Source organism: Oncorhynchus mykiss, chromosome 1 (assembly GCF_013265735.2).
Source record: "Oncorhynchus mykiss isolate Arlee chromosome 1, USDA_OmykA_1.1, whole genome shotgun sequence".
NCBI classification, from domain to species: Eukaryota; Metazoa; Chordata; class Actinopteri; order Salmoniformes; family Salmonidae; genus Oncorhynchus; species Oncorhynchus mykiss.
The window spans coordinates 26,847,564-26,869,789 of NC_048565.1; the positions used below are offsets into that span (position 1 = coordinate 26,847,564).

General features: G+C 45.0%; 1 protein-coding gene across 2 annotated transcripts in view; it reads left to right on the forward strand.

The window, feature by feature from the left end:
- The window catches only part of LOC110520060 (zinc finger protein 423), a 151,532-nt gene extending 133,800 nt beyond the window's left edge, over window positions 1-17,732 (forward strand). For both annotated transcript variants that reach the window (XM_036974568.1, XM_036974573.1), the window contains 3 exons: window positions 112-243; window positions 3,571-3,686; window positions 16,923-17,732. In XM_036974568.1, coding sequence (XP_036830463.1) covers window positions 112-243; window positions 3,571-3,686; window positions 16,923-16,952 — 278 coding nt within the window. In that variant the 3' untranslated portion in view covers window positions 16,953-17,732. The remainder of the gene's footprint in view (window positions 1-111; window positions 244-3,570; window positions 3,687-16,922) is intronic.
- The last annotated feature ends 4,494 nt before the right edge of the window (window positions 17,733-22,226 follow it).

Sequence of the window (22,226 nt, forward strand, 5' to 3'; positions counted from 1 at the left end):
GAGCTGACGCTTTTAATTGTGTGTGTTTGATAATAATGTATGTGTATAATGTGTTTCCCCTGCCTTCACCCTCTGACCCTCCTTGTTGTATGGTGTGTTCTTCTTTTGCAGAGGAAGGCATCAATCACGAGTGCAAGCTGTGTAACCAGATGTTTGACTCTCCGGCCAAGCTCCTGTGTCACCTGATCGAGCATAGCTTCGAGGGCATGGGCGGCACCTTCAAGTGTCCCGTCTGCTTCACAGGTGGGGAGGGGGGACAGGTGGAGGGCAGTCAAGGTGCTTCAGTGTCTGACCGACATTAACATACACAAACATAGAGACAATTTGAACACATGGTCCACTCGAGCCGCAGGCCCCAACACATTTTTGCCCTTTCACATACATATAATAACATCTCACCCATAAAATAGCAGAGCTGCTAATACACGGACCCTGTTACATTCTTCACCTTTCCACCCTCTCCTTCTCTACTCCTCCATCTCCCTCTGTCTCTCCATACCTTCCACCCTCTACCCCCTCCTGTGGTAAAATACAATCCTCCTCCTGTATTACCTGGATCCTCCTGTATCACATTTCCAGTGGGTAAGAAGTTTACATAAACTAAGTCGACTGTGCCTTTAAATGGCTTGGAAAATTCCAGAAAATGTCATGGCTTTAGAAGCTTCTGATAGGCTAATTGACATAATTTGAGTCAATTGGACGTGTACCCGTGGATGTATTTCAGGGCCGACCTTCAAACTCAGTGCCTCTTTGCTTGACATAATGGGAAAATCAAAAAAAACTTGTAGACCTCCACAAGTCTGCTTCATCCTTGGGAGCAATTTCCAAATGCCTGAAGGTACCATGTTCATCTGTACAAACAATAGTAGGCAAGTATAAACACCATGGGACCACGCAGCCGTCATACCGCTCAGGAAGGAGATGCGTTCTGTCTCCTAGAGATGAACGTACTTTGGTGAACAACAGCAAAGGACCTTGTGAATATGCTGGTACAAAAGGTATCTATATCCACAGTAAAACGAGTCCTATATCAACATAACCTGAAAGGCCGCTCAGCAAGGAAGAAGACACTGCTCCAAAACCGCCATAAAAAAGCCAGACTACGGTTTGCAACTGCACATGGGGACAAAGATTGTACTTTTTGGAGAAATGTCCTCTGGTCTGATGAAACAAAAATAGAACTGTTTGGCCATAATGACCATCAATATGTTTGCAGGCAAAAGGGGGAGGCTTGCAAGCCGAAGAACACCAACCCAACCGTGAAGCACAGGGGTGGCAGCATAATGTTGTAGGGGTGCTTTGCTGCAGGAGGGACTGGTGCACTTCACAAAATAGATGGCATCATCAGGCAGGAAAATGATGTGGATACATTGAAGCAACATCTCAAGACATCAGTCAGGAAGTTAAAGCTTGGTCGCAAATGGGTCTTCCAAATGGACAATGCCCCAAGCATACTACCAAAGTTGTAGCAAAATGTCTTTAAGGACAACAAAGTCAAGGTATTGGAGTGGCCATCACAAAGCCCTGACCTCAATCCCATATAACATTTGAGGGCAGAACTGAAAAAGTGTGTGCGAGCAAGGAGGCCTACAAACCTGACTCCGTTACACCAGCTCTGTCAAGAGGAATGGGCCAAAATTCACCCAACTTATTGTGAGAAGCTTGTGGAAGGCTACTCTAAACATTTGACCCAAGTTAAACAATTTAAAGGCAATGCTACCAAATACTAATTGAGTGTATGTAAACTTCTGACCCACTGGGAATGTGAGGAAAGAAATAAAAGCTGAAATTAATCACTCTCTACTAATATTCTGACATTTCACATTCTTAAAATAAAGTGGTGATCCTAACTGACCTAAAACAGGGATTTTTTACTCTGATTAAATGTCAGGAATTGTGAAAAACTGAGTTTAAATGTATTTGGCTAAGGTGTATTTAAACTTCCAACTTCAACTGTAAATCCATATAGTAAAGAATGACCTAAATAGGAAAAAACTCACTCCACACATCAGAGTCAGGGTGCGAGATAGTGAAAATATTATGATAAATACCCAAGCTGCAGTTGACCGAGCAGAGCCAGTCCACAGAGGTCAACTCTGTGCTTCTGAGTAGGAGAACTCCGGTCCTTCAAGAGTCCTGCCGTGCTGATGGGAACGTTAATTAGAGCTGATTTACCCATGGTGCAACCTGGTCAGACGTCCCCCCTGAGTGGCTGAGACACACACAGTCCACTCTTTTCAGTCACAGTCACAGCCACAGAGTTAAGCACAGGGCCAAGGCCGGCCAGGCGTAGCACAGAGACTAGCCCAGCCACTATCAGCTTGATAATGGCACATGCACAGTCACAGGGCTGGACAGGTGCAACACAGAGACTAGCCCAGCCACTATCAGCTTGATAATGGCACATGCACAGTCACAGGGCTTGACAGGTGTAACACTGAGACTAGCCGAGACTAGCAGGCCGAGCAGAATGGCTCAAGGTCCTTCAGGCTTGGCCGTGGTCCCCTGTGTCTGCTGTGCCCCAGATCATAAAGGCCCTGAGAGGTCAGAGAATAAAGAGCAGTTTGAAAGAGGAGGGCAGCTAATCCTCTGTGGCCGTCCGGATGGTTTAGGGGCCCGCTGTACGTGTCCTCAGAGTTAAGCAGCCAGGGCTCTACAGGCAGCAGGCTGAAAGTCACATTGGACCTCCGGCTCCCCTCTAAGAATCAGAAATATTATTTCCACTGAAATACAGATATGGTTGACCGCAGCTGAGATGCCATTTTGTGTCCTTCTTTATCCATTGTCATCTTTCTGTTTGTCTTTCAGTATTTTTTTGTTGTCTGTTTTTAGTTTCTCTCTATCTATCTGTTTCTCTAGTAATTGGACATCCCAATCCCTCCCTGTCTGTCTAAGAATCTACCTGTTTGTCTGTCTGCATCAGAAGACTTACTGTAAGCTCAGACCATGTAGCAGCCGCCCTTCTCTCTCTCTCTCTCTCTCTCTGTTCCTCTCAGTAGATGTGTGTCCCCCTTCCCCCACAGGTACACAGCACTCTTTTAAAGTTTAACTCTATTCCTGTGCGGGTTATGAATAAATTAGGGGTGCTGCTCCTTTGGGGAGGGTTAATAATTCAGACTTTCCACACACACAGCAAACTTAAGTTTACTGAAACAAAACAGAAGAAAAAAAACAAAGGAGTGAAAATTAAAAAAACAGGAATGGAGGATAATTTATTGATAAATATCACAAGGTTTGTAGGGGATAGTGTAGTCTGCTTGCTGTCTCCCCCATCTCTCCATCTCTCCTCTCATTCCCGTAACGGCTCTGATGGAGCTTCATCCACTAATGCTCATGTGAGAGGGGTCCTTTTCCCTTTATTTGTATTGACGCTGTTGAAGTTGTTGTTTTAGTTGAACTAGTATGACTTTGTCTCTAGCCTCAGGATTTGCAATCAGGGAGAGTGAGACTTGAAACCTTTCCCTTTTCCCTCGCATAATTGTATTCAAAAATCTAGTTCTCTAGCTAGCATAACTTATCACCAGTCTGACCAATCATCTAACCTATCCTCCTACTTCTCCCCTCCCCCAGCCTTTGTCCAGGCCAATAAGCTGCAGCAGCACATCTTTGCCGTCCACGGTCAGGAGGACAAGATCTACGACTGCTCCCAGTGTCCACAGAAGTTCTTCTTCCAGACTGAGCTCCAGGTCAGTACACTAACACTAATTTCAAAACAACAGAGTGATGGCATCTCTCAGTACCATACAGCATCTTTTGCTGGCCAATATAATCCAAAATCATAAGATATGACTTCAATATGAATTGCTTCTAATGGACTCCTGAGTATCTTAGCAGAATTTTTGATAAACCAATATTTTTGTCCACCTCAGTTTATGGTCTTCACTACCAGGATTCAATTCCAGTCTTAAACAGGCTGTTATGACAGGGTATAGTTAAATGTCTTCTGTGGAATGATTGATAATTAATAAGGAAATTATCAGCAGAGTAAATGAGTAGCTTCCTTTTGGGCAGTAACGGTTAGACTCCAGTCCATTGAGCTAATCAATCAGCTCTCCTGCTGGGCTCTCTGGTGCGCACACACACACACACACACACACACACACACACACACACACACACACACACACATACTACCCCTGACACAAGCACACACACTCCTCCTCTCATTCATACATACTCTTACAGGAATCCATTTGATTATCATAGTGAGAGGCCATCATTTAACTGGGCTACCGCTACCACATACACAAACAAAAGTATGTGGACACCTGCTTGTCGAACATCTCATTCCAATATCATGGGCATTAATATTGAGTTGGTCCCCCCGTTGCTGCTATAAAGCCTCCACTCTTCTGGGAAGGTTTTCCGCTGGATGCTGGAATATTGCTGTGGGGACTTGCTTCCATTCAGCCACGAGCATTAGTGAGGTTGGACACTGATGTTGGGCGTTTAGGCCTGGCTCGCATTCGCCGTTCCAATTCATCACAAAGGTGTTGGATGGGGTTGAGGTCTGTGCAGGCCAGTCAAGTTCTTCCACACCAATCTCAACAAATCATTTCTGTATGGACCTCGCTTTACGCAAAGGGGCATTGTCATGCTGAAACAGGAAAGGGCCTTCCCCAAACTGTTGCCACAAAGTTGGAAGCACAGAATAGTCTAGAATGTCACTGTATGCTGTAGCATTAAGATTTCCCTTCACTGGAACTAAGAGGCCTAGTCCAAACCATGGATAACAGACCCAGACAATAATTCCTCCTCCACCAAACTTTACATTTGGCATTATACATTCGGGCAGGCAGCATTCTCCTGGCATCTGCCAAACCCAGATTTGTCTGTCAGACTGCCAGATGGTGAAACGTGATTCATCACTCCAGAGAACACGTTTTCACTGCTCCAGACTCCAATGGTGGTGAGCTTTACACCACTCTAGCTGATGCTTGGCATTGCGCATGGTGATCTTAAGCTTGTGTGCGATTGCTCAGCCATGAAACCCATTTCATGAATCTCCAGACGAACAGTTCTTGTGCTGACATTGCTTCTAGAGGCAGTTTGGAACTTGATCGGTGCTTCAGCACTTGGCAGTCCTGTTCTGTGAGCTTGTGTGGCCTACCATTTCGCGGCTGAACCATTGTTGCTTCTAGACGTTTGGTGACACATGGTGCCACGTTGAACGTCTCTGAGCTCTTCAGCAAGACCATTCTACTGCCAATGTGTTGCTATGGAGATTGCACGGCTGTGTGCTCAATTTTATACACCTGTCAGCAAAGGGTATGGCTGAAATAGCCGAATCCATTAATTTGAAGGGGAGTCCACATACTTTTGTATATATAGTGTACTACTTGTAGTACGACCACACCTACATATACTTATACACACTGTTTTAACCACTGAAGACGCTGACACACTGTACATGTACATGCAGACGCAAAGACATGTGGATCTAGCCACCCCTTCCCTCCACCAGGTTTACTTTCCTCCATCCGTCCACTCCTCCCTCCCTGTCTCCCCCCACCCTGTCCTGGCAGGGTTCAGGCTGGGTCGGGTCATTAGGGTCCAGACAGATCGTGGAGGGCCAGGCTCTGTATAACTCACTCCAGAGTGGGTCCAGTGGGCAGCTGGGATCAGTGTTATTCTGCCCTGCCCCTGGCTGGATCCATCATCCTGAGCTATCGGTCTAGTACTACCAAAAACCCTCCCTCTCCCCCTCTCTTCCTCATGTGTTCTCCCTCCTTCTCTCCCTCGTCCTCATGTGTTCTCCCTCCTTCTCTCCCTCATGTCCTCATGTGTTCTCCCTCCTTCTCTCCCTCTTGTCCTCATGTGTTCTCCCTCCTTCTCTCCCTCTTGTCCTCATGTGTTCTCCCTCCCTCTCTCCCTCTTTTTCTCATGTGTTCTCCCTCCCTCTCTCCCTCTTGTCCTCATGTGTTCTCCCTCTCTCTCTCCCTCTTGTCCTCATGTGTTCTCCCTCCCTCTCTCCCTCTTTTTCTCATGTGTTCTCCCTCCCTCTCTCCCTCTTGTCCTCATGTGTTCTCCCTCCCTCTCTCCCTCTCTTGCTCATGTGTTCTCCCTCCCTCTCTCCCTCTTGTCCTCATGTGTTCTCACCTCCCTCTCTCCCTCTTGTCCTCATGTGTTCTCCCTCCTTCTCTCCCTCTTGTCCTCATGTGTTCTCCCTCCCTCTCTCCCTCTTGTCCTCATGTGTTCTCCCTCCCTCTCTCCCTCTTTTTTGCATGTGTTCTCCCTCCCTCTCCCTCTCTTCCTTATGTGTTCTCTCTCCCTCTCTCCCTATTTTTCTCATGTGTTCTCCCTCCCTCTCTCCCTCTTTTTCTCATGTGTTCTCCCTCCCTCTCTCCCTCTTGTCCTCACGTGTTCTCCCTCCCTCCCTCCCTCCCTCTTTTTCTCATGTGTTCTCCCTCCCTCTCTCCCTCTTGTCCTCATGTGTTCTCCCTCCTTCCCTCCCTCTCTCCCTCTTTTTCTCATGTGTTCTCCCTCCCTCTCTCCCTCTTGTCCTCATGTGTTCTCCCTCCCTCTCCACTCTGGTAGTTGGTAGAGGAGTGGGTGGGTATGCTAGCCCTAGGAGTGAGCTGCCTGTGAGCATAATGGACAAATAATATCCATGGCTCCATTTGGGGCTGTAACCTAAATCTCCTGACCATCCCACAGAGCCCCCCCCCCCTCCTCTAGCCCCGGACCCGGCCCCCCCACCCTGACGTGACAGTGATGTAGGGCTGATGGGGGTGGGCATATGGCCAGTCAGTCCATTTAGCAGCAGGAGGAGCGCTGAAACCTGTCTGTCACTGTCTGCCTCACTCCGATTCCAGGCGACCGAGAGATAAACACCAACTGATCGCACAGTGTGGCATGGCCCCATCTCACGTCTCTCCACTTTTCCACACTCCTCCATTTTTCCTCAATTCATTCCATCCTATATGGCCACACCTCTCCCTCCTGACCGGGTCACGCTCTCTAAAAGAGGTGATGTTCCTCTCTGAGCTCGTCTAGGTAGGACCACTCGCTCCATCACCAAGCTATAGGAACGCCACACTCACATGGCCACAGCAGCATCCTCTGATGGGCTTGAGTGTGTGTCCTTCTTCACTTTTACTGGCCCTGTTCCATGTTTGGACATTGCCTCACCCATCCCGCCCACAAGCTCCCCAGCCCACCCCTGTGCTTTGCTCCAGGAGGAACAGTTGGGGATATGCAGTGGTCTGAGTGCGGAGATGAACTGGGCTGGTCGTGGAGGTTAGTGGTGGGGCTGGTTGTTTGGGTGTTTGTGTTAATGAGGTCTGAATGGATGGAGGATGGAGGAGGCGGCCTGACCTGTCTGGGCTGTGCCCTGCTCCGGGCTCCCTACCCCAGCCCTCTGAGGGCCCAGGCAGGGCCACCCTCCGTTAATCTTTCAGCTGGCCCTTGGGCCTGTGGGGGGACACGTCACTGCATCATCCCTTCTCCCTCATGGCCACCTACTCCACGCTCCTCACTTTTCAAAACTCTCTCTCATGCCCCCTCTCTCTCTCGCTTTCTCTCTCTCCTTGTCCCATATGTACCAGCCCCCATTCATATTTTAGCCCATCTCAGCTCCTCTCGTCTCTTCTCTCCTCATCTGTGCCTCTCCCCAATGCCCCATAAATAGTGCAGACGTAAGCTGGTAAATAAGTGATGCTTCGCCCCTGATCAGCGCTGTTAGACCCAGCCTGCCGGATCTGGATTCCTTTACTGGAAACTTCAGAGACTTGGATGTTTTTTGTGTGTTGTTGTTTGTCTCCCCCAGGTGCCGCAGAGTGCCCCCCCCCCCCCCCCCCCCCCACACTCACCAACCCTCACCCCTCCGTGGTCTGCTGTCATTCGCTGACAGCATGGCTGATCTTTACACTATTTAATTTAACCCTCGGGGGAGGGGGGGGGGGGGGTGCGCCACCCAGCACTCCCCCTCTGTTCGCACGTGTGTACACTATTTCCTTTAGCACTAGTAAATATTTAACTCCAGTCAGCAGTTTGGAATGAGAGGAGGGAGGGGTCTCTGTCCTCCGGCTTGTTTGTTTTTTGATTCCTCCTCCTCCCTCCCGCTACATCCAGAAAGTGTTGAATATTGGAGGGCAGCGCATTCTCATCCACAGCTATGCTGCTATGACAGTACTGTAGGAGCTGGGGTTTGGGTCTTAGAGCAGAGATACAGAGAGCCGGGAACATGGGCTGCAGCGTTTACACAGGCAGTCCAATTCTGATCTTTTTCTCACTAATTGGTCTTTTGACCAGTCATATCAGATCTTTTCACATCAGATCATTTTCAGAGCTAATCCGATTGGTCAGAAGACCAATTAGTGAAAGAAAGTTCCAAATTGTAAATGCAGCCATGGAGGCACACCACTAACATACAGTGTGTGATCTGTGTCTGCTGTGTTTGATTAGCCTCATGTACATTCACGTTAGCAAAGGTATTGCCTTAGTTAGTCCTTGTCTATGTTCTCTGCTGTAGCTATGCTACGGTGTGTGAATATTGTAGTGTTTGTCTGTCTGTGTGTGTGTGTGTGTGTGTGTGTGTGTGTGTGTGTGTGTGTGTGTGTGTGTGTGTGTGTGTGTGTGTGTGTGTGTGTGTGTGTGTGTGTGTGTGTGTGTGTGTGTGTGTGTGTGTGTGTGTGTGGGTTACTGGGGAGTTCTTAGTTTGCTCATTATGGCGTGCCACGGTGTGGAGGCAGGATTTGATCTAGGTGTCCCAGTGACAGTCTCTGGTTGTGTCCCCGCTGCCCCACTGTGCAGAGTGGCGCTCCATGTTATTAGAATGGGGACCAAGAGATCTCTCTGCAGACCTCCCCACCCCAGCCCCCCGCCCCTTCCCAAAACCTCCTTACAAAATCATGGCCAGCTCAGAGCGTTGCAGTCTGGGGACTGCATGCACCACATGCAGGATGCATACAGCTGTCTGGCATACCTGGGTCTGTTTGAGCTGCACCACAGAACACTATGGTCCACTGTGGTAGCCTACACGGCTCTAGTTGTCAGGCAGCGGTGTGAAGCTGTGGTCACGGTATCAATGGTGTAGTCTTACACAGCTCGATAAACATATTGTACAAAAACGACACTTGAGATGAGAACCAGGATTTTGGTTCAGTCTTTGTGTATAGCATAGCAAATGTATCAACTTCTGAGGAGATGGAGCGTGGAACATACTAGAGGTTGACCGATTAATCGGAATGGCCGATTAATTAGGGCCGATTTCAAGTCTTCATAACAATCGGAAATCTGTATTTTTGGAAGCCGATTTGCCGATTTTTTTATGTATATATTTTTTTACACCTTTATTTAATCTGTATTTAACTAGGCAAGTCAGTTAAGAACACATTCTTATTTTCAATGACGGCCTAGGAACGGTGGGTTAACTGCCTCGTTCAGGGGCAGAAAGACAGATTTTCACCTTGTCAGCTCGGGGGATCCAATCTTGCATCCTTACAGTTAACTAGTCCAACGCAATAACGACCTGCCTCTCTCTCGTTGCACTCCACAAGGAGACTGCCTGTTATGCAAATGCAGTAAGCCAAGGTAAGTTGCTAGCTAGCATTAAACTTATCTTATAAAAAACAATCAATCATAATCACTAGTTAACTACACATGGTTGATGATATTACTAGATATTATCTAACGTGTCCTGTGTTGCATATAATCTGACTGAGCATACAAGCATACAAGTATCTAAGTAACTGACTGAGCAGTGGTAGGCAGAAGCAGGCGCGTAAACATTCATTCAAACAGCACTTTCGTGCGTTTTGCCAGCAGCTCTTCGTTGTGCGTCAAGCATTGCGCTGTTAATGACTTCAAACCTATCAACTCCCGAGATGAGGCTTGTGTAACCGAAGTGAAATGGCTGGCTAGTTAGCGCGCGCTAATAGAGTTTCAAACTTCACTCGCTCTGAGCCTTGGGGTGGTTGTTTCCCTTGCTCTGCATGGGTACCGCTTCGATGTGGTGGCTGTTGTCGTTGTGTTGCTGTTTCGAGCCCAGGGAGGAGCGAGGAGAGGGATGGAAGCTATACTGTTACACTGGCAATACTAAAGTGCCTATAAGAACATCCAATAGTCAAAGGTTAATGAAATCCAAATGGTATAGAGAGAAATAGTCCTATAATAACTACAACCTAAAACTTCTTACCTGGGAATATTAAAGACTCATGTTAAAAGGAACCACCAGCTTTCATATGTTCTCATGTTCTGAGCAAGGAACTAAAATGTTAGCTTTCTTACATAGCACATATTGCACTTTTACTTTCTTCTCCAACACTTTGTTTTTGCATTATTTAAACCAAGTTGAACATGTTTCATTATCTACTTGAGGCTAAATAGATTTTATTGATGTATTATATTAAGTTAAAATAAGTGTTAATTCAGTATTGTTGTAATTGTCATTATTACAAATACATTTGATTTTTTAATCATCCGATTAATCGTTATCGGCTTTTTGGTCCTCCAATAATCGGTATCGGCCTTTTGGTCCTCCAATAATCGGTATCGGCGTTGAAAAATCATAATCTGTCGACCTCTAGAACATACTATGGTCCCTCACTACCTCAGCCCCAGGACCTGTTTAAGTTGTTCACCTGTTTTTCTGTGTTTTGTTTTCGTTCTCATCCTGCACTGCGAAAGAAACTCAGACAAATTTGAGTGTGGTGAATTCAAATGAAAAACGCTCTACATGGGGTAAGCTAATCTTCTGAGAAAATCAAGACATTCACATCCTGTCATTTTACCATGTTGTGTGTGCACGTTATTTCCTACAAGTCTCTGAAAGGGGCAATGACACCCTGTATAATACCCACACACACATTCCCCATAGAGATTCTGTCACAAACCTTCCCCTCGTGAAATTACCCTCCCTAAGTGACAGTGTGGAATGAAGAGAGAAGGAGGGAGGCCATGGCTGCCCTGACTCCCAGAGAGATGAGGTGTCTGGGAGAAATTGGGGGCCAGCGTGGAGGTGGGAGAGGAACCCTGGGACAAAGAGGAGGAAAGATCCACAGGGATAGTCAGCTATTCTATGTCTCTGTTCTTCACTCTCCATCCTTTCCCTTTATCTGTCTGTTGCATTCCATTATATGTATACTATCAAACACATAGAGCTGGAGAGGGAGATGGAGGGAGAGGGGAAGGAAAGAAAGAGCGAGAGATGGAGAGAGAGGGGAAGGGAAGAAAGAGAGAGAGATGGAGAGGGAGATGGAGGGAGAGGGGAAGGGAAGAAAGAGAGAGAGAGATGGAGAGAGAGAGGAAGGGAGAGGGGAAGGAAAGAAAGAGAGAGAGAGGAAGGGAAGAAAGAGAGAGAGAGATGGAGAGGGAGATGGAGGGAGGGGAAGGGAAGAAAGAGAGAGAGAGATGGAGAAAGAGAGGAAGGGAAGGGGGGCAGTTCTCTCTTCCTGGACCCTGTCTCTGTTTCAGTGTGTCTGCCTCCACAGAGCAAAGCGACGTCCCTAGTCAGATATAACAGTTCAAAATAATCAAATCAAATTTTATTTGTCACATGCGCCGAATACAACAGGTTACAACACCTTACAATTAAATGCTTACTGCTTATATGCTTACTTACATAACCAACAATGCAGTTTTAAGAAAAATAAGAGTTAAATGTTTTTAACTAAATAAACTAAAGTAAAAAATAAAAGAGCAACAATAAAATAACAAGGCTTTTACATGTGGTAGTGGTACAGAGTCAATGTGCGGGGGTACAGGTTAGTAATGAGGCTATATACATGTGGTAGTGGTACAGAGTCAATGTGCGGGGGTACAGGTTAGTAATGTGGTAGTGGTACAGAGTCAATGTGCGGGGGTACAGGTTAGTAATGAGGCTATATACATGTGGTAGTGGTACAGGCCAGTCCAGATCATTGAGGTAATATGTACAACTGAGATGTGTTGTTGCGGTACAGGACAAGCGCTGCGTGCTGTGGTTCCACTCGTTGCCAAAACAGGACTGTCATGGCTTTGACAGTGACATATGAGCTGGGGGTATTGTCTATGAGTGGGTTCTCCTGGCACTGAACAGTGTAGAGACGTGGTTGCACTGTGATCTGATCAACCACAGTAGAGATGTGGGCTCGATCACTAGATCAACGTCATACATCACACCACTCACCACACTGAGGGTGTGGTAACGACATGGAGGTGATACTCTATGTGGGGTCTCTGTCTTTCTCTCTCACTTGGTCTGTATGTCTCTCATTCTCTCTCTTTTCCTCTTTCTCTCTCTCCATCATAGAGAACACACAGGACGGGGTCTTTTACACCCTGATGTTCTCCATTCAGCAGCTGGAGGCTGACACAAACACACTATAAATCACACACCACTGACAGCTCTACTAGGGAGAGAAGCTCACAGTCACACCATCAAACCTCCTCTTGAATATTCCCATCCCTTTCTCTTTCGCTCTACTCCTGTCTCTCTCTCCATTTCCCTCTCTCTCTCTCTTCCCTCTGGGTGGTCATTTTGTTGTGACACCACAAAGCGCAGCCGACTACATCAAACCCCTCCACTCACCTCTCTCTATATGCTTTGTTCGCTGCTCTTACCTTTTTTTGTTTTTTTGTTTAGGGTGCGTTGTAATCAAATAAGCGGGGTCCCCGGGGACCTGTGGGGATTGGGTGTGTTATGACAGTGACACGGAAAGGGAATGGGAGTGTGCTCTGGTGATCTGGCCCGGAAGAGCGAATGGGAGAGCAGCGCTGCATGTCTCTCTGTACTCTGTCACCCATGGCACAGTCCGTCTGGGGCCCCTGAGCTCATCTGGCCCTCAACACTCCTCTACGCCCCATAGAGTCTGTACGGATCTCACTGCTGTGCCTCAGGCCCCCTCTCTGTTCTCTCTCTGGGTGTGCACGTGCATAGTATGTGAGTGCACATGTTTATATCATATTGTATATAGCTAACCCCATGTTATATTCCACAGGATATACTTACACCACTTTGTGTCCCATTCTATAGTTGGAACAGGATGTCTTGGTAGGTGTGTTATTGTGTGATATAGGGAAGATGAGGGACTGAACCCCATAGCTGTAAGGCCAAGGAGGGATTCATTAGTTACACCAGCTGTATCAGGACAGGACCTGTAATACTGTATATCTACAGCCATTTCAGTGAGTGTGTGTTATGTTTAAATAAGTCTAACCAGGTTAGTGTGTTTCTGTGTGGTTGTGTGTTATGGCTAGCCAGTTCTATGGGTTTGTGTGCGTGTGAGTCTTTTGGATGTGTTAATGTCTCTGAGTCTGAGCTTGGCTTAGCAACAGGGGAGGGGAAGTCCCTCTTGGGTGAGAGGGTGGCAGCCGGCAGGATCATGACGAAACAGTACATGGCTGGAGAACGGGCACATTTATTTGGTGGGGTGGTGGGGTTAGGAGAAGGAAAGAGGGAGTGCGGGGGGGTTATTTGTAGCGCACTCCCCAGTGAGTTTCCTGTCTCTCGGAGGTGAAAACCTGGGAACATATGAAGCTTTAAGACAGCCCATCTGTTAGTCTCCGGCCCTTGGAAGACTGTCAACGGTCTAAAAATAAGCCACACTAAAGTGAACCAGGCGGCAAAGGTGATTTTTCATTTTGTGTTAAAAACAGAGCAGAGCAGAGAGGGACATGCTAGCGCCAAAAGCAGTATTTCCTCTTCCTGTGGCTGTTTGAGATCGGGCCATATAGGCTAATCAGAGTATGCTAGACTTGCTCAGCGATGCTACTACAGTAGATCATGTCGGTATGTTATATCACCACAGACAAGATTTAACGCCCTAGCTGTTCAAGTGTTCCCAAATAGTGGACACGTCTGTTAAGGCTGCTGCTATTCTGCAAAAGCAAAAAAATTGGTGTGAAAGTTGTTGTTCTAGTACATTGATGTGCAGAGCAGAGGACTGTTTGTTAGAGGATTCCTGGTGAACTGACATGTTTAAGTCTCACCACCCCTGCCTGCTCCCCAGAGGACTGTGTTTGTTAGAGGATTCCTGGTGAACTGACATGTTTAAGTCTCACCACCCCTGCCTGCTCCCCAGAGGATGCCACAGAGCCTGGAGCCGTGAGGTGCCGGGGGGCCAGGGGGCCCTGCGGCGGCGCCTCAGACGCCTGATTGAAAGTGACATGATGGCAGCTCTGTCTAGGTCCTCGCGCGTTGTAACACAGTTAATAAAGTGTGTGTGTTGGAAACGTAGATTTCATTTTCCTTTATCTTTATCTCCTGCCTCCCCTCTCGCTCCCCCTCTGCTCTCCCCTTTCCCTCCTCCCTCTTCCTCCCCCCAGTGTGTGCAGCAGTCTCACAGTCTCTGCATTAGTAATGCGACTGGGCCATATTTCCCATGAGCCCACAGCTCGGCAGGATTTAGCCTCTCTTTTATAACCAGTTTAGGAAAACAATGACAGCCTAGATATTGACTGAGCAGTGAGGGGCTGTTCTGCCCACTGCACAGCCTGCCTGTGTAGAGGGGCGCTGTTCCATCCATCACACAGTGTCCCCCTGCTACACTGTGACATGCAAGCATGCTCTCTCTGTTTAGTTTGATGGTACAATACAAAGGAATAACACTGTCTGTGATGTTCTACCTTTGTTAGTACAGTGGTTATCTTGTCGACTTGATGTCTTTTGTCTTGGCAGTGAGGGAGTTGAAATGTGATGTTTTCTATTTAGATATGTGTAATGTGGAGTTGTTAGCCATTGATGTTGTGCAGTCTGATGGGAGGAGGAGGTTGTTTCAGGATCAACTCTTTGCTAGTTCTTCAGGTTGAAGGGGTGTAATAGTAATAGTGTTTGTCAGGTATTGGGTGATGTGTGTGTTCTCTGTCCGATGACAGGGTGTGTTTGTGGTCTCAGTCTCCGGTCTCCTCCTGCTTAAAGAGTGAAAGCAGAGCCCTCGATCTCCTCATCCTGGAGAATATATCAATTATAGCTGCATAGGACTGATGTCACACTGAGAGTCATTATCAGATTCAGAGACACACACCATTCGCCCCATCGATCGCATACGGCTTGATCAATACCCCAGCCCCTGACGACGCTCTTAAATGAAGAGAGCTGAGACTAGCATCACAGTGTGTATGACTGTCTGTGTGTGTTCACACTGATTAACACATTTAACAAGAGCTACTTTTCCATTACACCAACCCAATATTGCAGGCTCTAATGTGTGTGTGTGTGTGTGTGTGTGTGTGTGTGTGTGTGTGTGTGTGTGTGTGTGCGTGCGTGCGTGCGTGCGTGCATGGGTTCTCTTCTAGTTTGAGTTGTATGGTAAATATCCATCCTGTGGAATGTGCAGCAGTGTAGGTGAGGGTGTTTGTGCGGCTCCTTCCTCCTCTCCTCTCCTCCCCCTATCTGTGCTGTTTCCATCAGGCCGCTGCAGTGCTGGTGTAACCCAGGACCCCAGGGACTCAGGGAGCAGCCACTGCCTCTCAATCCCCTCTTTCTGCAAATCAATACACACCAACAAAACCCTGGAAACCTGGGGGAAAACATGCACGCACACACACTCCCTCTCTCTCTCTCCCTCTCTAACACACACATACACAAACACATTCACGCACAAAGATGGGGCAAGGCTACGTCCCAAAAATGATATTTTCTGTCACATAAGGAGACAATAGACTCAAAGGAAGCACACATGAAACTGACATATGCCTATACATGATGATGATGAAATCAAGATCTAATATTCTGTTTTGTGTAAAATGTTCTGCCTCTCTTCTGGCTGGAACTCTCCTGTCTGCTGTGGCCTGAGAAACAAGAGAAGCAGGCAGATGGAGAGCCAATCCTGACCTCTGCTGGAGGGTTGTGGAACTGCAGGTGTCGTGGATCAGAGAGAGAGAGAAGTGGTTTTCTCTCATAATGGGGTCAGTGGCTCCCAGTGAGAGACGGCTCCTCGCTGAAGAGCCCTCGGTGTGCTCGTTCCCACTCGCATACGCAGGGGAGGGGTGCAGGAAAAGAGGGAGATGGAGAGAATGAGCGAGAGACAGAAAGAGGAAAAGAAAGACTGACCCTGAATGGCTGCAATCAGCCAGTCTAGAGCTTTAAGACCCGGGCGCTTGGCCTCCTCTGCTGAACTAGTGCAGCCTGGCTCTGCCAACAGTCGTGTGCAAAATATGTGCACCAAGATAAGGCCCAAAGAATAAGTATTTATCAACGGAAAACCATGTTTAATCCTTCAGATTTTTTCCCCTTTCCTTTTTTCATAGTGGTGCACAGAACCATGGGCCTATCTGTGAGAGATTAATCTTGGAAAGCAGCTTTTAGCGGGAAGAGGGGGATGATTGCTGAGCTTTCCCTGGGAATTGGGTTTATAGTCCCGGGGAGAGCGCAGACGAACCAGCCAGCCTACCAGAATTCTCCCTAACACAGGCCTCTGGGAGCCCCATATCTGCTGTGATTGATAGTTTAACTCTTCACATCTATTTGATCTGGTATGAAGTTATATACCCTCTGGTTGAGGTGTGCAGAGAAACCAGGCTCCTGCAGTTGTTGATGGTGGTGTCGTGGATGTAATTTTGATAAAGGTGTTTTGTGTGTTATTATGAATTCATGTGTTGCGCTCAAGTGCTGTTGGAATGTGGGCCTCATAAGGTATTGATATGGTGTTTTCAAATATTTATAAGAATATCAAAAGGGATGCGAGCCTCATAAATCTGAATAAACAAATCATTGTTTCATGTTGCCATGGATAAGGAAGACCGCAAAGCAAAGACACAATGAATATAATATGACGTTTGGGTTTATCTGAAGCTCGATATATGATATATAATGGGTGTGTGTGGGTAGAGCAGGTAGTCCGTGTTACAGGAGGCTAGGGTCCTCTGATGGACACACAGACATGACTGTTGTGTATAAAGAGAGGTGTAGGGATGTGGGGTAGGTGGCTGTGGGGGCTCGGAGGTGTGGGCACGTAGCTTATTATTTCTCTCCTCATGTGTTCTCCTCTCTTCCCTTCCAGAACCACACACTGAGCCAGCACGCGCAGTGAGACTGGGCCCGGCAGGACTCCTGGCTCAGCCCAGAACCCCGACCCAGGCCCGGTGGGGGAGGACCATTTCAACATCACAGCCAATCAAAGTGTCATTTGCTACTCACATGTAAAACTCTAACGATTCCGCCACCAGGCACAGCTATTACGAGCAGTGGGGAATGAATATTAATGGGATATGCTATTAAAAAAGAAAAGGATATTTAAAAAAAAGGAGATGGAGAGAAAAGGTATTGTACGTGCAGTATTTTTTATCGTCCCTGCTACCCGGTTGTGCGTTTTTTTAACAAAAGAAAAAATTGTACAAAAAAGAAACGCCCTTTAGTCTCTGATTTTAGTCTCTAGAAATGCATAATTTACCTTGTCCTCTGTTGCTTCTTGTATCAAACTTCATAGGTGCCAATTCTTTTCAATTTGTTTTGCATATGTTTTTACTCTTTCGTTATTGTACCTTTTTATTTCTTGCAGTAACTAGGTACTTGTGCTGTATTGTGATTGTTTGTCGTAATATTTCTGAGTTTTCCTCCTTTTTATGATTATTGTTATATATTTTCTTTTTTGTAATTACAAAATAAAAAGACAAACAAAATAAAGTTAAGAAAAACATAATGGTGTGATTGGATTTTCCAGTCTATGGACCTAATGGTTATTGTAAAAATGAATATCATCAATTTCAGGGCAACTGGATGATGTCTGCTTTTTAAATGTGAATTAACCAGATTGCAATAACTAGTACAGTCAATAAAAAAATGCTAATAAATCATGAAGAAAAGGAATGTGTGTGTGTGTGTTGTGAGTCTTGTTTTTCTCATGAAAACCAGTGGCAACCAGGAGAGAATAACATACCTTCACTACAGCAGCTTTCAATGTAAGCCAGAGGTTGGAACCTCTTCAGCGAACAGAACTGAAAACCATAAAATAATGAAAATATTAGAGGAACAGAATCAGAACCGGGAACAAAAGAGATCTTTACTGTTCCATTATTTTAAAAGCATGGGAACCGGTTAATAACTGACTGCTATGCCCTCACTCTGTCACCCAGAAACATATTCCAGCGTCTGCCTGCCAGCTGGAAATCTTTACCAGTGGGTGTGTGTGTGTGTCGGCTACCTTCCCCTCCCCCTCCGAAGCATAGGTTACTGTAGCCTACTGAAGACGATACAAGCATCATTCAGAAATTGGGAGCAATTTATTATTTTTATGTTTTTATATTGTTTTTTTATTAGTGAAGAATTAATTAACTTTTTATATGCTAGCTAAGGATATTATAGTTCACATAAGTTTTATTAACTACAAAAAGGTTAGATGTGTTTTTAACTCTAGTGCTTCTTTGGTCCAATGTTAAGTCAACTCTCAGAAGCTCAGACATTCAAAGTTCTCCATAGAAGCCACTCCTCCGTAGGTATAATTCCGTGGGCCTAATTCAGATAATGCATGTCATAAGATGCCCAGTGCTTCAAGAGAAGCCGCCTCCACCCTCTCTCGCTCTCTCCCCACCTGAAAAATGTCAGTAGCATTTTGCATCCCTTCTTGTCTGTCCAGACATAACATGGTAAACCTAACCCACTCCAATTAGTAAGATATGTTATGTATTCATTTGTGGATGTCTGTCCAATTCATGTATGTTACAAATTAGATTTTTTTTGTAACCTTTATTTAACTAGGCAATTCTGTTAAGAACAAATTCTAATTCACAATGACGGCCTAGGAACAGTTTTTCAGGGGGAGAACGACAGATTTTTACCTTGGCGGCTCAGGGATTCGATCAGCAACCTTTCGGTTACTGGCCCAACGATCTAACCACTAGGCTACCTGCCGCCCCAGGTAGCCTAGCCAATACATATGATATGTCACATATTACAATTTGTAAGATATGTTATGAATTACAATTCGTACAATACTTTATGAATTTGCTAAAAGTGTTACAAAATCCAATTTGTTGTGGCTAATGTTTGCTAGGTGGCTAATGCTAAAGTTAGCTAGGTGGCTAACATTAGTTAGGGGTTAAGGTTAGCTAACATGCTAAGTAGTTGCAGAGTAGCTCAAAAGTAGTAAGTAGTTTCAAAGTTGCTAATTAGCTAAAATGCTACAGTTGTTCGTGATGAGATTCAAACACGCAACATTTGCATTGCTAACATGCCCATCCACCCTGACCAACCACCCTACTTTTGTTTTGCCTGAATTATCACATAACATATCATCCTAATTTTAGTGTCTTGGATTTATATTTACTATGTTAAGTCTAGTCTATGAGATCAGGCTGCATCAGTGACTCTTCAGGGGAGATATTTTTCTATATTAAAATTGATCATAACACATTTATGAAATGCAATATGCAAAGACATGACTTTTGTTTCTCAGAACACTTAGGGAAAAGAGATGTTTGTGGACATGATCATAAACTAATAGTGGATCTTGTTTATGATTCCCCCCCCCCCCCCGCCCGCTTTTAGATAATTACGTAGGGCATTATATAATGTATATAACTGCAACAATGTATGTACTATTTATAAAACATTTATAATCTTTAAGTGGAAATGAAATGCCTAGTATAGCAGGATACAAATATTTACTCCACAAATCGTTCACTCATGATTGAATGGACTTATCTATAATACATGTAATATCATATTTCCCTAAATCCTACAACAGTTATTGTTTATCATATCAGACAAACTTAGTTTCAATATATGACATTGACATCTGGATTATACTAAATATAACCGAGCAAAATATACTTTCACATCATCTAAAAACAGGCATCTAAACCTCTCCTCTCTATGAATAATAGACTATTGGTTTGACGACCATACGGCCTTCTGCTTTAATTGCATCCATGTGTTTAAGCAGCTGTTTCAGCCGTTGAATCTCATGGTTCTTCTGGACAGAAGGTCGGTACCGTTCCCAGAAATCAGTCATCGGAACACATTGATATACCACAGTGCCCTGGGAGCAGTTGAACTTCTCTGTTTATGGGCGAGAGTCAACTTGCCATATTACTTATTTTTTAACTAGACTACAACTGACAAGTCCATGTGTATCTTTTAATATTGTCTAACTTTCCTTGAGAAGTTAAGGGAAATGTTTTAATAATTTACTATTTTCGTTTTACAATTCAAAAGGCTATTTTTTGAGCCCAAAATTAATCATAATCAAAATGTATATTTGGTAGATGTTAGAAAATATGTATCATAAAGACAATGCGATGGTTATAGCAGGTTATAAACAATCAGCCTATGCTTAATGATATTTGATGGACTGCGTGATGGTACTGTTCATTGGACCATGAGAGGTCAGCAGAACACATTGGGGCTCCTGCCAGCACACACAACCGGTGCAATTGGAAACGATTTTTAGGCCAGGAATGGGCAACTTTGATGGGGCTGGGGGCCACAAAAAAATCGGAACTTATCAAGAAGGGCCGAAGTGGCTTGTGGGTCTGTGTACCCACATCCATACCCCTAGCCTTTTGGGGGCCCTAAGCTAGACTAACTTACCAATGGAAAAGCATGTAGCTGACATGGGCTAATTGAGTGACTGTCAGGGAATGACATAACAAAATAAAAACCGCTGATGCACAACCACATTTCAAAACTTCACCTTGTGTATTATATTATTGTAACTCTCAACATTAAATTGAGACCACAACTGAGTTTTCGTTTTTTTGGTGTGGGTGGGGGGGGGTTGAGGGCCTACAAAAGGGGGTAGCGGGCCACAAATTGCCCATCCCTGATTTAGGCCATTTTTGGTCACTTTGTCAGAATTAGCCAACAGAAAGTTATCGCTATCATGTTGTCCGTTTTGTTCATTAAACCTAGATGAGAAATTGAGATATTGAAATTAAGGAAACAATATATAATTTGTAACATTACATTTCAACAATTCTGCATGAGAAAGTCAGATGCTGAGGAGAGGAATCATCAGTGTAATTAAGGTTACAGGAAAGAGAATAGTCTACTAACCATTCCAACCAGCTTGAGTTTAAAAACGTGGCTAAAATGTAATTGAATAAGCTTTGTAAAGAAATAGAGACTATACAGTGTCATATTTTAATCATTAAAGTTTCTGAAATAGCAACAGGTCTTATTTTTGTCCTGCACTGTTGGATCTGTGCCAGCGGGCGAGAGCGCGTCAATGGCATCGCACCACAGCGTGTATCAGCTCAAACCATGGCACACTGTTGCGCCAGGACGTTAGGGATCCTCAATATTTTACAGCAGCATTTTCAAAGTGTTAGAGGAAAGGAAAGTGTGAGATCTAGACACTCAGAGGCGTTCGCTCTGATGCCAGGTATTTACGGCGGTGGTTTTGTCATTCTCAGAGGAAAGACATATTTGTTCTACCTATTTAAGTAGTTTCCATTAACAATATTAGCTATTGTTGCCCATGGAGAAAATAAATTGCATTTTTGTAGAGGTTTTGGATAAATGCTGAAAATATGTTCTGTAGTAAACACAGGCTTAGGACATGTTATACATTTTGATCTATGAGATATCAGCTAACTTCACTTTTGGTGAATTTTGAAGCATGTAATAATGAAAAACACATGAAACACATTGAGATTTCATAATTCATAAAGGTCATATTAACTGACTGATATTATCTCATAGAACAAAACATATAAGATCTCCTAAGCCTGTGTTAACCTCAGACCTTATTTTCGGGGTTTATTCCAAAACCCTATTCATTCCCAATTCATTTTTCCCATAGGGATGGTTTAACGAACCAGAGGTAACTCATTTCCATGTTTTAGGTCTACGAGCTAACGAGTTCTATAAGGAGCCCTCCACATTGTTACAACATTTGAGAGGCGCAAGGCGATGCGGTATGTGGCTTGATTTGGCCTCTGCAAGCCTCCAGAGGCTCCGCAATTGAGACATACCCTCTGTACAGAACCTCCGGACCACATTGCCAGATCAAGCATAAATCGGCTTTAAGAAAAGAGAGATTAAAAAAACTAGTTTTAATAATTAGCAGAACATGAAAGCGCCACTCTAAAACTCGCCAGTTGTACGATATTTACATAAACACCATGCTGTTTGTTGTCTTTGAAGAATGAAATAAACAGTTGGATCAATCTGACGAAAGGAAAACAGTAGCTGCCGTTGTATAGTTCTGTGTGTCAGAGGCGTAGTTCCGGGTTTTATTGGTTAGCTCCGGTGCCGAAAGCATCACTCCACCACACTGACATAAACATTCACTATCAAATAACTGGCATCGTTTAAAATAAAATAAAATAAACATGATTTAAGCATTTTAGTTGAAACCGGGGGA